The sequence below is a fragment of the Leptodactylus fuscus genome, chromosome 9, assembly GCF_031893055.1.
Source record: "Leptodactylus fuscus isolate aLepFus1 chromosome 9, aLepFus1.hap2, whole genome shotgun sequence".
NCBI lineage: Eukaryota > Metazoa > Chordata > Amphibia > Anura > Leptodactylidae > Leptodactylus > Leptodactylus fuscus.
Window position 1 is genome coordinate 17322979 of NC_134273.1, and position 15197 is coordinate 17338175.

Consider the following 15197-nt stretch of genomic DNA (forward strand, 5'->3'; position numbering starts at 1 on the left):
TTACCTATCTTAAAGATCGGACTGGTAGGGGGGGGTCCAACATCCGAGACCCTCACCGAACAGTTGTATGAAGAAATGGCGGGACTGGAGACTAAGCCTCTGGTAGGCTACATGAGGTCCTACACTGGTGAAGCACAAGCATTGCTCACCGAAGCTGATCTGTGGGGGTCTCGGGCACCAGACCCTCCCCACAGATATTAACGACCTACCCTAATTAGGTCAAGAGTGCGGCAAAACAAGAGTCCTGATATGGTCCGTGCAGGGTTTTCCAGTTAAGCAAAGCCTGTATAATTGTAGAATCAGTCAGTCATTGTGACCAGCTTGGGTCTCATGTGGCTAATTTAGGGCTTGGAGCCCTCCAACAGGTTCTCTTTGCTCCAGGTACAAACACTGAACGTATCCATAGGTGTGTCCATTACTCCGCCAGAGGGTAAGTGTTTTTTTTTTTTTTTTTAAACCAGACTACTGCTAAGACTGACAAAGTCTTAAAGGGGCAGCGCCGTTATGGACACACCCTCTATCCACAGGACAGGGGACAAGTATCTGATCACTGTGGGCCCAAACACAGTGTCCCCTCAGTATTCCTGAGGACTGGAGATAAAGTCCCCCTAAGGCCTCTCTGTGAATGGTGGGCTTGTATGACAGGGGGCGCTGAGCAGATTGAGGCATGTGGTCCGATTCCCTACGGTTGTACATAAACAGATCGCTGTCAATCACTGATCGGCCCTGCCTCCTGGACTCCTCAGTATAGAATAGACATTTCTATGACAGGTTATAGGTTACAGGTCATGCTGCCTACAGACTGAACAGCTGTTTCCATGTGACAGGTCCCCTTTAAGAAAACAGAAAACCATAAGCATCCTCTGTCCAATCCCTTTAATAGGCAACCTCGTAAACCTTCCAAAATCCCCAATATATACAGAGGACCAGAGTCTGGATTCTTCCCAATAAGCCCAATTTCAGGCCATTATTGCAGCGATTAATGGTAAGTCTATACAGACTGTCAGAATCCCGACACTCCAGCGCTAAGTGACGCAAAGCCGAGCGCGGTAATTCTCCGGACAAAGACGTGTTTTCTTACATTTGCCTACACAATACATGGGGGGGAAACTATGTGGGGCACTGTGACCATCAAAAGATACGCAGGACGGCTGACGCACGCAGGATTAAGGAGGAACACTGCGGCCTAGCCAGAGAAGCTCCTCGTCATCATAGTAATGCAGGAGAGGTTTGTGAAGCCTTTACCATTCACCAGGAGACATCTCTAAATGTGCACACTCGGCAGACCCTTGTCCAGCCTGGGAGACTTGGACGCACCTTCATTCACACATCGCCAGGTCTAATAGGGTCTCCAAAGTCCTAAGGGACATAGAATTGGATTTCCATACAAGGCTCTTTCACTAACTCTGACCAGTCCACAGGATAGGCCAGCAATTTGTGATTTGTGGAGGTTCGATACCCCAGACCCCATACAGATCAGCCGTAGCAGAAGCCTCCAGGTGTCAGTGCATGGGCAGCATGGCTCTTATATGAGCAACTCCTGCTATAGATAGGACAGGGCTACCAGAAAACCCCTTTTATATTTTGTGCACTTGTGGCAGAGGCGCCAGAATTAAAGGGATCCTATCATTAAAAAGCAAATTTTTGTGACTAACACGTAGGAATAGCTTTAAGGCCGGGGCCCCATGGGATGTAAACGCCGCGATTTGCCAGCCGTGGAAACGTTGCGGGAAAAATCGCAGCGTTTTACAGTGCAAGCAAAGGGGATGGGATTCATGTGAATCCCATGCCCACTTTGCGGAAAAAAACGCAGTGCAGACACGCTGCAATTTGCAAAGCCGTTGCGGCTTTGCAAATCGAAGGATGTCAATTATATCTACGGAACGCTGGTGGCTTTCCTGTAGATATAATGGTAAGAGAAAGTCCACAGAGGAAAACTCTGAACTTTCTCTTAAAAGCGCTGCGGAAAGAACCGCAATGCGTTCACACATCGGTTTCTCCCGCAGCGTTTTAGTGCTGTGGATATGGCCCGTGGGGCCTTAGCCTAAAAAAGGCTATTCTTCTCCTCCTACCTTTAGATATCTTCTCCGCGCCGCCATTCCGTAGAAATCCTGGTTTTCGTCGGTATGCAAATGAGTTCTCTCGCAGTACTGGGGGGCGGGCCCCAGCACTCAAACAGCACTGGGGGCGTCCCCAATGCTGCAAGAGAACTCTCCAGCGCCACCTCTTCAGGCCTCTTCACACATCTTCTTCCTGCGCTGGCGGTCAAACTTCTAGGCCTAGGGCAGAAGCGACTGCGCATGCCCACAAGCCACAAGAAAATGGCCGCTTACTTCCTGAAGAAGATCAAAGCGGCGCTGGAGAGTTCTCTCGCAGCATTGGGGACGCCCCTAGTGCTGTTTGAGCGCTGGGTCCTGCCCCCAGTGCTGCGAGAGAACTCATTTGCATACCAAAGAAAACCCGGATTTCTACCAAATGGCGGTGTGGAGAAGACATCTAAAGATAAGAGTAGAATAGCCTTTCTTAAGGCTATTCCTATGTGTTAGTGAGAAAAAATTGTGTTTTAATGATAGGATCCCGTTAAGATCATCAGTATCTTGGACAACTCCTTTAAGGCTCTGTTTACACTAGCAACTTCTACTTACAAGAGAGTCATAACCACACTGATAATATTTCCAGAACCAAAACCCCACAGACCCCATTACTGATGGTGCACACATTGACATTTTTGGAGTCTGAAAACCTTGACAGATCCCACTCAACTGTGAACACCGACCAACAATTCCACAATGCAGGACTGGACAAAATGCAATGTTCAAATAGAAAAACTCAATGTAAAAAAACAAAGACAAAAAAACCCCACCTCCCCTGTACATGACATATGTATACAGCTAATGCACAATAGTGAACCGTGCACCAGGATTCTGCTCCTAGTGAAAGCCATCGCACGGTCCTCTGGTCTCGGCACAAGGAGAAACAGGTTGAGCGAGGGCTGGGGGTGACTCCACACTTACTTGTACGGTCCCACTGTAAGGTGCTCTCAGATACCAGCTGGCCCTCGCCCTCCAGGGCCGCCTTCTGCTCCTGGGCACTGCTCTTCCCATTTCGATGGAACAATCTGTTTGCAAAGCCTTCCAGTTTCTGAAGGGCTGAAGAAGTCCCGGCGGACTGTAAGCTTTCACTGGGCGATGCCATGCATGGAAGGGACTCAGCCTCTAACTCGCAGCTAATAAAAAAATGGCTGCAAGCTAAAAAACTTTAGAGGAAAAAAAAAAAGAATAGTTGCAGAGCAACGTGCAAGTCTTACTTCCTGTTTGTCTGTACGCACAAAACCACCAGGGTTACAGGTTCCTCCAGACTGTACTCGCTCGCCGTCTTGTCGCTGGCTTCTATGCTAAGAGTCTGTTCCCTCGCAAGGTCCTAATAATCAGCCCCCGACTGAAACCCCTCAACTAGAGTCACCTAAAACATGCAAAAATAGCTCAAAAAGAGAAGTACTTCCTATTCCTGCAGTAAAGGGAAAACAAACGCCACCTCTCCTCTCCTGCACATCGCCCATGGGGCTTATTAACCTGTACTTAAGACGTCGACGTCACTCCCTGCACACCCTTGAGATCAGCAAGGTAAAACCAAGTTCCGTTTCCATACACTAGGGGGCAGTATAGATGAAAAGTGACAATTACTAAGGATATGCGCTCTGGACTGTACATTAGTGACCGCCAAAAGACTGTAGGATCCCCGATATTTGTATGGACGAGTCTGGGCCGCAAATATGGACAGGAATAGGACCCGCTCCATATATTATGGATGGTTTCTACCGCTCAGTCACTGATCCGTAAAAGCTACACCGCAATGACTATGCGGATAATATACGGATCACTACAGTCGTGTACAGGGCATTAAAGGGGTATTCCGGGACTACAATATTGAGCTCCACTTCCTCTCCTCAGGCTTCGCTACTTCTTCTCTTCGTGAAATCACATCCATTGAGCGTAGGGCAGCTCAGTCCCATTCATGTCAAAAGGACTGAGCTGCAATACCAAACACAGCCACTATGTAATGTATGGCGCTGTGCTTGGTAAGTAGTGCAGCAATAATTTTTCTGGAAGACCCCTTTAAATGTTCTTGGAAGACCAAATAGAAGATTTACATACTGTACTTTTAAGCTAGGGCCACCGACTGAGACTCCGGCTGCCATTCCTGTTGGGTGACCTCAGATAGACGGATCTTCCTGAAACTCCTTCACTAATGCAAATGAATGGAGTCACCTTACAACCCTTAGGGTGCAGTGACTATGACTTGAAGCTGCAAACATCAAGCAGTGTTCGAACCAAAAGTCAAGGTTACCATGTGCCCTCATTGGCTAAAATTAGTGAAGGAGTCACACGGAGACCTGACGATTGGTTGCAACTCACCTGATATCACTGTAGTTGTCCCATGCGTTGCGAAGGTTGAAATCTGCCGATAAAAGTGTGTGTCCCCCTAGTCTTAAAGGGGTCTTCCAGGACTTTGACCAAGGGATCTGACTTCCTGCACCATCACAAACAGTCCTTTGAAGGGGCGTCAAGTTTGGAACCACTGCAGCCTGCCCATGGTCTATACTACTCCATAACCCTGTACGCTCTGCAGGGTATTACCTAACGTGCAGGTATATGGAGCAGCGCAAATATGGACAAGGCTGCAGACTGGGCTCTAGCTAATACACCGATGGCCAAGCCTAAGACTAGACCAGGGGTAGGGAACCTTCGGCTCTCCAGCTGCTGTGAAACTACAACTCCCAACATGCTCCATTCACTTCCATGGGAGTTCCAAGAACAGCCGAGAAAGTGCATGCTGGGAGTTGTAGTTTTGCAACACCTGGAGAGCCGTATGTTCCTTACCCCTGGGCTAGACCATCAGTACTGCATTAATAGTCGGAATAGGCGCCATTTTTACCAATCCATTCCTCCAAGGTCCAACAAACTCTTAGCAAATTACATGTTGATTGTGCACAACTTGTGTCGCGTTGCAGTTGCACGACTAGTTTAAAGGCATATGGCTGCAACGTTGTAAAAACATAAGTCAGATCTGAAGCTAGTCATGGTCAGGACATGTGGCATATTGACCCATATACTGGTTTTGCTTCTTCGCTGCTGCCACGTCTCCTGTACGACCATAGTCTTAGTCCCCAAACGCATGGCCGTATTTTTGGGGTTTGTGTTATCCTTTATTACACATCTGTAACAGACAACATACGCACCATGCATATAGCCATATCTATCTATCTATCTATCTATCTATCTATCTATCTATCTATCTATCTATCGACTTCTGTGGGGGCCTTAGGACAAAGCCTCAGGTCCAGTTCATGTCTATTTTATTCTCACAATAGGGCCGACACGTGGACACCACCTATGTGAGGTCAGTTCTGGTTTCATGGATCCTATGGTCGCACGTATGGGGCCTTATTCTGAGATGGAGCAGCAATGTGCTAGGAAGGCGGCCATATATACCGCAGCTGTAGGAAGAACATACGCTCTCCTCAGGTGTTGGTCTGCATTACTGTAGAGGATGGAAGGGGGTGTAAGTAAGAGTTAATGACATCAAATGCTGGAAAAACAGGTTTCTAATACATGGTCGGTGAACTACAAATACCAGCATCCCCTGGGCAAGCAGGTCTAAGGCCACGAGACCCTGATAATGCAGGTTTCTGGACATTGCCCAATATGGCACCTGATCTTTCCCTGCACGTACAGTCATTGTAGTGTTCTCCCCATACAGGGGGCACGGTACAGTCGCCATCTCCGTTTCGTTTTCTTTCTAATTATAGATTAGCGCTGGCTGTGAAGTGTTCCCATGGAGATTTCCGCCTGTTTACAAGACAGACATTTCCTGCTCTAGATTTTCTGCGCCTGGAGAGCGTGTGTATATTACACACGGGGCAGATACAGCCATCACCCCCCACACCGGCTCCTGCAGGAACGCACGGCGAGGTGGTGATCGGGTGGGAACGGGTTAATCCCAACAGGAAAACCGTGAAATGATCTCAGGGGGGAAAATCAAAGGACTCTGCAAAAAAAAAAAAAAAAAATCCAGTGCAGCGGGCGTGCCATGCGGTGTAAACTAGCACCATCTTTTGCCCGCTCCGAACAGAGGATTAGAGAAGATCCCACTGGACAGCGGAGAAGCCGAGGCTATAAATAGCAAGCGGATGACAGGAGCCAAGCCGCTGACACTACAACGCGTTTCCACTCACATCAAGGAGCTTTGCTGCCACCTTCTGGTCAACTCTCAGAAGGCAGCGGTCAGGTCAGCGCACACAACTTCCTGTGTTACATAAGGAGGAGGAACCAGATAAACTTTTTATATAAGCAGTAAGGCTCTGTGCAGACAAGCGCTTTATATTTATCCATATCAATATGTGATCAAGGGGATCGGACCCCCGGGACCCCCAACGATTAACTGGACGCAGAGCCCATAGCATTTCAGTGACTGAATCCCATCACGGCACCCTACGTATCAGTCATTGTGCTTTGTAATGCAGCTCAGCCCCATTCTTTTGCATGGGACTGAACTGGTGCTGATCCTCAATCACATACTGATAGCTCAACAGTAGGACACAGAAAAGTGCCTTGGTGCTAAAGCCCTCGGGAGCAAAATGCTATGAGACGTGCGGAAACGCATTGCATTTTCTCTGCAGACTATTTTACCTATAGAAAAAAACCCGCCAGCATTAATTAGAATCCCATTAACTTTGCGGGTAACGTAAAACGCTGCGTTTTTTGCAATGTGGGGCTTCAGCTATAAAAGGGAACGTGTCGCCAGAAAGTGACCTATTGATTAAATCACGCTTTTAGGTTATATATTTTAAGAATTTTTGCTGAGGCTTTTAAATTTTCCAAATGAATATGCATATTAAAGGGATCCTATCATTGTATACACTTTTTTTCTGAGTAGTCTTAAGAAAGGCTATTTTTCGCCTACCTTTAGATGTCTTCTCCACACCACCATTCGGTAGAAATCCAGGTTTTCTTCGGTATGCAAATCAGTTCTCTTGCAGCACTGGGGGCGGTCCCCAGCACTGGAGGCGTCCCCAATGCTGCGAGAGAACTCTCCAGTGCCGCCTCCATCTTCTTCAGGAACGCCCTCTCCTTGTGTCTTCTTCCGTCCTGGGGTTTAATTTTATAGGCCTCAGGCCGAGTCAACTGCGCATCTCCGGGCCACAAGAAAATGGCTGCTTATACAGTATGCTTGGGCCGAAGCCTAGTAAATTGGAACCCAGGACTGAAGAAGACACAAGGAGAGGGCGTTCCTGAGGAAGATGGAGGCGTCGCTGGAGAGTTCTCTTGCAGCATTGGGGACGCCTTCAGTGCTGTTTAAGTGCTGGGGCCCGCCCCCAGTGCTGCAAGAGAAATCATTTGCACACTGAAAAAACCTGGATTTCTACTGAACGACAGCGCGGAGAAGACATCTAAAGGTAGGAGAAGAATAGCCTTTCTTAAGACTATTCCTATGTGTTACGTGGTAGGGAGAAACAAAGGGTATCCAATGAAGGTATCCCTTTAAAAAATATATTGCAATTTCAACTTTTGCCACTAAACCTAAAACATTCTGTGACTTCCGGGTTTCCTATAGATGGACCACGGGCCACAGACACAATGGTCTGGAGTGGACTCCATCCAGTTGTCCCTTTTTCGAAAAAAGGAGCCTTAAAAGAGACAACTTTTATGTAGGACTTCAAAATGTGTACAAATTGCTGAGAAACCCAACCGCAGATGTGAACTGGGCCTAACAGTGCACTAAATTCAGTTTAGCTAGTAGATGCCCCTATTTGGTCCGGTTAGTTTTGGCTACCGATATCGCTATACGGACCCAGCGTCATCACAGCGCAGCAAGGAAATAAGCGTGTCAAACACAGATAGAAAACTGCCATATCATTAGGACCCCACGAAAAATGACCCCCGGCAATCAAGTGCCAGAAACCAGAGATCCGAACAGAGGACCAGACGTTCACATCAAACACTTTTTAGAAAGCCGCCTCTGTCTGGAGAGACCAATGTCCGCCACCGTCGTATAAAAAGCCGAGGGTATCATTGTTGTCTCCTGTACGGGCAGACCCTCATGATCCCGTAGTCACAAACGTTTCAGTCACAGCAAGTAAAAATAAATTTACAAACTTTGTTTGAAGTCGGCTCGGGAGTATGACCTAGTAGTCTGGTAATACAGAGAGACATCAAAAGGAAGCGTTTGGTGCGTGGCGTAAGTTTAGAAAGTCGTCGGATCACCTCCTAGCCCCGCTATATATAGAGCGCTCAAAGCTAATATAGGAATAATGGGGTAAGACGTGGCGGGCCTGACCTCGTAGTAAGGGGTCAGCGGCCGGTCACGACCGATTGGTCCAGTTGTAAATATCCGAGCCTTGAAGTCTGCAGCTAATTTCGGAAGTATTTAGGACTATTGCCACTTGTAGAATATCCTCGACGGCTACGGGGAATAAATAACCGCCCTGAAGACGGGGAGACAAGAAGATTCACCGGGGCGTTCAGGCAAAAGAAGACACCCAGTGTCTCGGAATGAAGACGTCTATGGGCCAAGTCCTTCTCGCATACACGCAGGCTACTATCTCATCTGCACCGGAGTCCCGGCACAGAGTCCTGCAAAAATCCCAGACGAAGAAGTCCTACAAGCCCACCGGTCAAGGACCATGCAAAAATAATGGGTACTAGTGATGAGTGAGTAGTATTCGATGGAATACTTCGCCGGCATAGGAATGCGTGTAAGCGGCCAAACACCAAGGGGTTAAACGCTTGCTTCGAATATTCGATGCGTTTAACCCCTTGGTGTTCAGCCGATTACACGCATTCCTATGCCGGCGAGTTATTCCATCGAATACTACTCGCTCATCACTAATGGGTACCCAACTGACCCCACTATACGCAAAGGGTCTCTCGGGATCCGATGCCGCCTGTCACTAGATGAACCATATTTCTGTTCTGGTCCTGCAATGGACCGGAACGGCGACAACGCGGCAGATGTAAACGTAGCCCAATACTCTTACTCGAATGCAGATAGACAACCCCTTAAAGGGAACATGGCGCCAAAAACGATACCTAAAGTTTATGGAGATTTTTTTTCCTTATTTAAATTTTCCATATCCTGCAATTTTAACTCTGACCACAATGCCTAATAATAGAGTGATACTTGCCAATTTTGTAGGGGGGGGGGTTCTTTACAGTAGTCATAGACAGACAAGATTATCATAGAGAGACCACCACATAATACCCATCATTGCATCCACTATGGACATTAGATGTCAGATCATCACTAGAGATGAGCGAGCACTGTTCAGATCAGCCGATCCGAACAGCATGCTCCCATAGAAATGAATGGAAGCACCTGTGACGCCGGCCGGACGCCGGCAAAGTCAGCGTCACAGGTGCTTCCATTCATTTCTATGGGAGCATGCTGTTCGGATCGGCTGATCTGAACAGTGCTCGCTCATCTCTAATAATTATCACCTCTCTATACAGAGCATGTGTACAAAAGCCTCCCATAGATCTCAATGAGTCCGCTCCAGACGATCAAAGACTTTGGCCATGACTATGCTGTAAAGCAGAGGAGAAATTCAGGCAAGATGGCCGCCTCCATAATAATGAACAGAAAACTGACTAGAAGAAAAACAAAAAACAATATTACACTCAGATTTCGATAAAATAAAAAAGTCCTTCTAAAAGCAACTAAATATGTCGAAAATCTTTGAGTGTGAAAGTTCCGATGGGGTGGAAGTCTGAGTCCCGAGACCCCCGAAATCACTAAAACAAGGGACAAAAGTGAAGTGGACAATTGGATCTTGTTGATGGCTCCGCTCGCCGCCGAGCACTCCGCCCCCTTCATCACTCATCAAAATTGGGCTTGTCAAACACTTTTCGAAAGTTTGGTTACATTTTAACTCAGTCCCTAAAGCAAGGACCGAGGGGGGGAGGGGGGGGGGGCAAACTAAAAATACGAGACATTCCGAGGAGACATAATGGAAAGTGTCTGAGTGATGGAGTCTTGTATGCGGCTGCAGGAATCCAGGCTGCTGGCAGGAGTTCAAGAAGCTGAAACCACAATGGCCTTGGTTTAGTGCAGGGTGCTGCGACCTGCTGGATGTGCGCGGCGGACGCAGCCGTTCCGAGAAGTCACATCTGTTCAGCTGGAAGCACCGGCCTGGCATCTATACTGGAGCTGGGTGCGACAAGTTGCTTCCATGTCATAGGAGGAGTTTAGGATAGCCAGTCTATAGGGGGACCATATAACAAGCCATCTGTCCACCCCTCGCCATGCACGGAGGAGGGATTTTCGGCCGCATACATTTTTGGAATGTTTACAAACTTCAATAAACATAATGAATCAGGCGACTGCAAGTAGGACTTCTCTCCGCACTATCTACGTAGGAACTTCGGCCCCATCCTATACACCGGAGCTCCTAACCTTTGCCTTCACACTTGCCCGACATGAGACGCCACACACGTCTGTTATGACAACTTCCCAAAAGATTAAATTATGGAGATGAAGAACGCAGATAACAGGGAATGAAAAGAGGAAATTAATTCACGGCCTAAAAGGAGCGGCCCTAATATAATGACAGTCATCGCTCTCCGGGTCATGTGACGCACATCTGTGGTGATGGATAAACCTCCAGGCGTCACAGCAAAGTCTATACACTGGTGTCTTACTATAATAAAGAGTTGGAGTGTGAGTGTTATGGCAAAGTGGTTAAGTAGAGCGCCCCCGGAGGACGGGAAGCCCTGTAGCAAGAGTAGGGTATGGTGGGATTAGATGGGAAAGGAGTAGTGTGTCGGGATGACATGGAGATAAATGTATGTTGACCAGGCTCCTTTTTCTATAAACCCAGCTTTCCCAGAAACAGATAACAAAAGAAATGCAAACACACTGACAGAACATTACAGCTCGCCGAGGAACTGAGAAAAAAAAAAAAAAAATTTAGAATAAAATAACATGGCCGCCTCTGCCGTGTAGTGACGGGGGTCTACTTTAAGCAATGAACTGTCTGACTTGTCAGTTTGTCAATGAACAGGGCTATGCCAAAGTAAACACTCCTCAAGGTCACCATGGCCGGGCAGAGAATTTTCCATATACAAATGGATACGGCATACCCTGCCCGGCAGATGAAAACACGGGCGCCTGCAATTTAACCCTCTTACAAAGTGATGCCAGGGTGCATAAAATACATACAGGAAAGTAACCCCCGAACCCGCTTGTCAGGACGGGACAAGACCCCTCAGAGAAATTAATAAATCACTGAACCAAAGAAACAACCCAAAACCCTGATCCTGACCAGATCCATTAGGACAGGAGAGAGACTTCCTGCACCGATACATTGTAACAAATTAACAAGTTTGAAAAGCAGAGTAATGTCGGAGGCCTGTACAGTGACGTATATAGGTAGATTACACACCGCAGGGCTGACTGATTTCTCGTAACGCCAAAGGGCCCCAAAGCGCCAAGGCCATGTCCTCATTTATCATACTACTGGGTGTAAAGTGTTAATATTTCACAAGACGCAAAAACAACAAAAAAAAACTTCCACAAAACCCGATGACTATCCTTACACCAAAGTGGTAACAGAGAAGTACGACTTATAATACGACCCGTAGAAGCCGATGTCCTCTATACACAAAGCCCTGGGAGGTGGATTTTTTTTTTTAATATAAAAGCCAAAAATACCAGGCCCATAACAGACGGAGGCAAAAATTCTACAACATGCCACAGATATCTGATGGCTGCTGGTCTCACCTTCGGGACGTGAGCCAATCTACAGTATGGGGCTGACAAGATGGCTGCTGTACCTCAAGGTAATTCAGAGGATAGAGAGACCGGACCACATGCACGCGGTCACCTTGCCATTCATTCACTACCTGCACAAAGGACTTAACTCCACAGGTTTTAGTTTTAAAACAATGGACACCCAATGGGGTCTGTCGGACTCTGCGTGTCCTCCTATCCATTATTCTGGTCTATGTGTATAGCATAGACCCGTGATGGCGAACCTGTTGCACGAGTGCCAGAGGTGGCACTCAGAGTCCTCTCTTTCGGCACCCATCTGTGCAGCAGATTATACTGTGTGGAGGCCACTGTGCAGCAAATTATAGTGTGTGGAGGTCACAGTGCAGCAGACTGTACTATGTGGGGGTCACTGTGCAGCAGACTGTACTGTGTGGGGGTCACTGTGCAGCAGATTATACTGTGTGGAGGTCACTGTGCAGCAGATTATACTGTGTGGGGGCCACTGTGCAGCCGATTATACTGTGCGGAGGCCACTGTGCAGCAGATTGTAATGTGTGGGGGTCACTGTGCAGCAGATTATACTGTGTGGGGGTCACTGTGGAGCAGATTGTACTGTGTAGGGGTCACTGTGCAGCAGATTATACTGTGTGTGGGGCCATTGTGTAGCAGATTATACTGTGTGTGGGGGGTCACAGTGGAGCAGATTATACTGTGTGGGGGTCACTGTGGAGCAGATTATACTGTGTAGGGGTCACTGTGGAGCAGATTATACTGTGTGTGGGGGGTCACAGTGGAGCAGAAAGCTCTAAAAGTCCCATTCATATGACCATATTTTGCAGGTCTGTAATTGTGTGCAATTGTGGATCCGCACATTATTAAGGTTAAATTGACATGTTGGCACTTTGTGATAAATTAGTGGGTTTTGCACTATTAAAGGGGGTGATCAAGCAAAAAAAAAAAAAAAAAAAAGTCCATAGGAGTTGTCTCACAGCGCGGTCCAGTACTTCAGATCCATTTTTTTCTTTCTGCAGAAGTCCAAGCCGTCCACGACTGCTGAGATCAATCAGCCGTCTCAGCGAATGAGACAGGCCGTCACTACCTGCGACTTGTCCGGGTCCCTCCCTTCGGCCGCAGCGATCATGTGACCACTAAGGCCAATGAGAGACTTCAGCAGAAGGGACCCAGTATGTCACAGCTATGGAGGAATCCCACTGCAAGAAGTCAGCTGACCAACAGGACCGGACCGTGCAGAGGGGGAGGGGATTGGTGGACAAGGGGTGACCTCACATATAACACACAAAGCTTGTGCAGACACAATACAAACCACCCTAGGTTCACACTAGAGTTATTCATGTCCGTTGTCCTCATCCATGATTGGATAGATAAAATACAGATAGAGCCTCCACGACCTGGTGTCTGGCTCATGTTAGAAAAGTAAAAAAAGAAGAAAAAGTCCTGCGTGTAAGAGTAAAAGTAAACAAAAACAGAAGGAAATGTCCATCATGTTTACATTAGAGCGAATGGAAGCGCCATCTGTGTCCGTCACTATTGCTGTTATCCTAAGACGGATGAGAGCAACGGACATTCTAAGCCTACTAAGGCTCAGTTCACATCTGTGGTGGAGACTTCATTGCAAAGTCCTGCACGAAGGTCTCCATTCTAGTCAGTGGGGTCTATCAGGCTCCAAGTGTTACCGCTATCTTAGTGATCCGCCTCACCGTTGTGGTGTAAACCTACCGTCACCTGCATATAGGTAAACACAATCTGGTCAAGGAGGGGTTAGCATGAGCTGATACGTGCGGGAATATCGCCAGTCATGTGACCCGCCACCAACGATCGGCCCTATACTCACTACATACTAGTTGTGAACAAGAATTCTAGAAAAATATTTTCTTACTGGGGGGAAAATTCCAAAACCTGGCGCTATATTTACCGTGGCAATGAATGAAAGCCGACGTCTGCCAACCCGAGGACGAGAAGTTCTGACACATCGCAGGCAACAGGAAAGGCAGCCTTCCTGTCATAAAAGGTGTAGGGTTTTTTTATCCCCTTTCAATAAAGTTTGTCATTAAATCTAAATGTATTTATAGCACATATCCAAAAAACAAACCGGTCCATGTGACCCAGACCCTTTGGATAAGCGGCGCTGTGTGTCAGGTGGCCGCTCGTCTCCCCATCATTTACATATAAGCCGTATCCTGTATTCCCATGGACTTTAAATGAAGAGAATATATTTAAAGGGGAAGGTCACAGACAGTCTCACCTGTGGATATAAATATATGGTCGACAAAGGGGAACCCACTGAGCACAACAATGGGGTCTGGTGTCACTTTTTGACTAGAACAATGGGTACATATGGGCGCTGCCACTCCATTCAGTCTCCACGGGACTCATATAGAATAATACAGGCCTTGCCCTTAAAGCGATTTGTTTTTCTGGCAGCTTTAAGAAATATTGTAATATACTTTATTTAGCTAACTGACCTATCGCCGACATATTCCACAGCGCTTTACAGATATGGTCACTGTCCCCAATAAGGCTCTATGTAGTGCGAGTCAAAGAGCAACATGGCCGATCATGTGATGGGAGTCTTTTTGCAATTCCCCTTTTTCATATGTCACCAAGACTGAACTTCTACCTGTATTATTTCCAGAGTTATCATCAGGTGTAGACGCAGTCGGCATTGGCCTTTGTAACCGGTGATATCTCTGAATATAATAGAGCTTTCATATGGCACCAAGATTGCACTTCTACCTGCATTAATTCCATTCACATCAACAGTCAGCATTGATCTTTGTAACTGGTTATATCTCTGGATATAATAGAGCTTTCGTACGGCACCAGAACCGCCGTCCACAGATATAACTGTCTGGAATGAGCCCTCCCCTTCCCCTCCGCCCTAGCTCTGCTGCATTATACAGGAGCCCGGCACTTTACACTCCCAGAGCGATGCAACGTACAGGGCTCAGCTAGCAGTAGAAAAAAAGGAAAAAATACTGAAGGAATGGAAAGTAGATTTCAATGCAGAATTTTGCAGAAAAGCAGGACACGTGACAAATCAGACAAACGTGAAGAGAAAAATCAAAAAATGGCTCAAAAAGCGTAGGCTGACTTTAGCGTTGATGCCTTATGGACTGTCCTCACAGGTACCGCGCCCGCCGCACTCTCACAGACCTGGACACTTCTGCTTTTCTCTTTCACTATATCTGCCTGCGAGACTTTCAGGCGACATTGCGACAAGTCCTCAGCACAAATAAGTCTAAGGTCTAGTTCACACGTAAAAACCGCCTGGCTTTAATTTGGTCCTCAAAAAAAAAAAACGCTTCCTAATTAGGAAGCGGTTTTTTGGAGCATATTCTGGAGCAGATTTTGGAAAAAACTGCTTCAGAAAACGCCAGGCAGGTTTTCCACTCCCCTAAAGTGAATGG

General features: G+C 47.1%; 1 protein-coding gene across 2 annotated transcripts in view; it reads right to left on the reverse strand.

Moving 5' to 3' along the window:
• The window catches only part of PRKACB (protein kinase cAMP-activated catalytic subunit beta), a 42842-nt gene that overhangs the window by 19824 nt on the left and 7821 nt on the right, over positions 1 to 15197 (reverse strand). Inside the window, exon 1 of one of the 2 annotated variants that reach the window (XM_075287061.1) lies at positions 3015 to 3195. The exons of the other annotated variant lie outside the window; for it this stretch is intronic. Coding sequence (XP_075143162.1) covers positions 3015 to 3195 — 181 coding nt within the window. Of the gene's footprint in view, positions 1 to 3014; positions 3196 to 15197 lie in introns of those variants that run through there. 2 annotated transcript variants of the gene reach the window in all.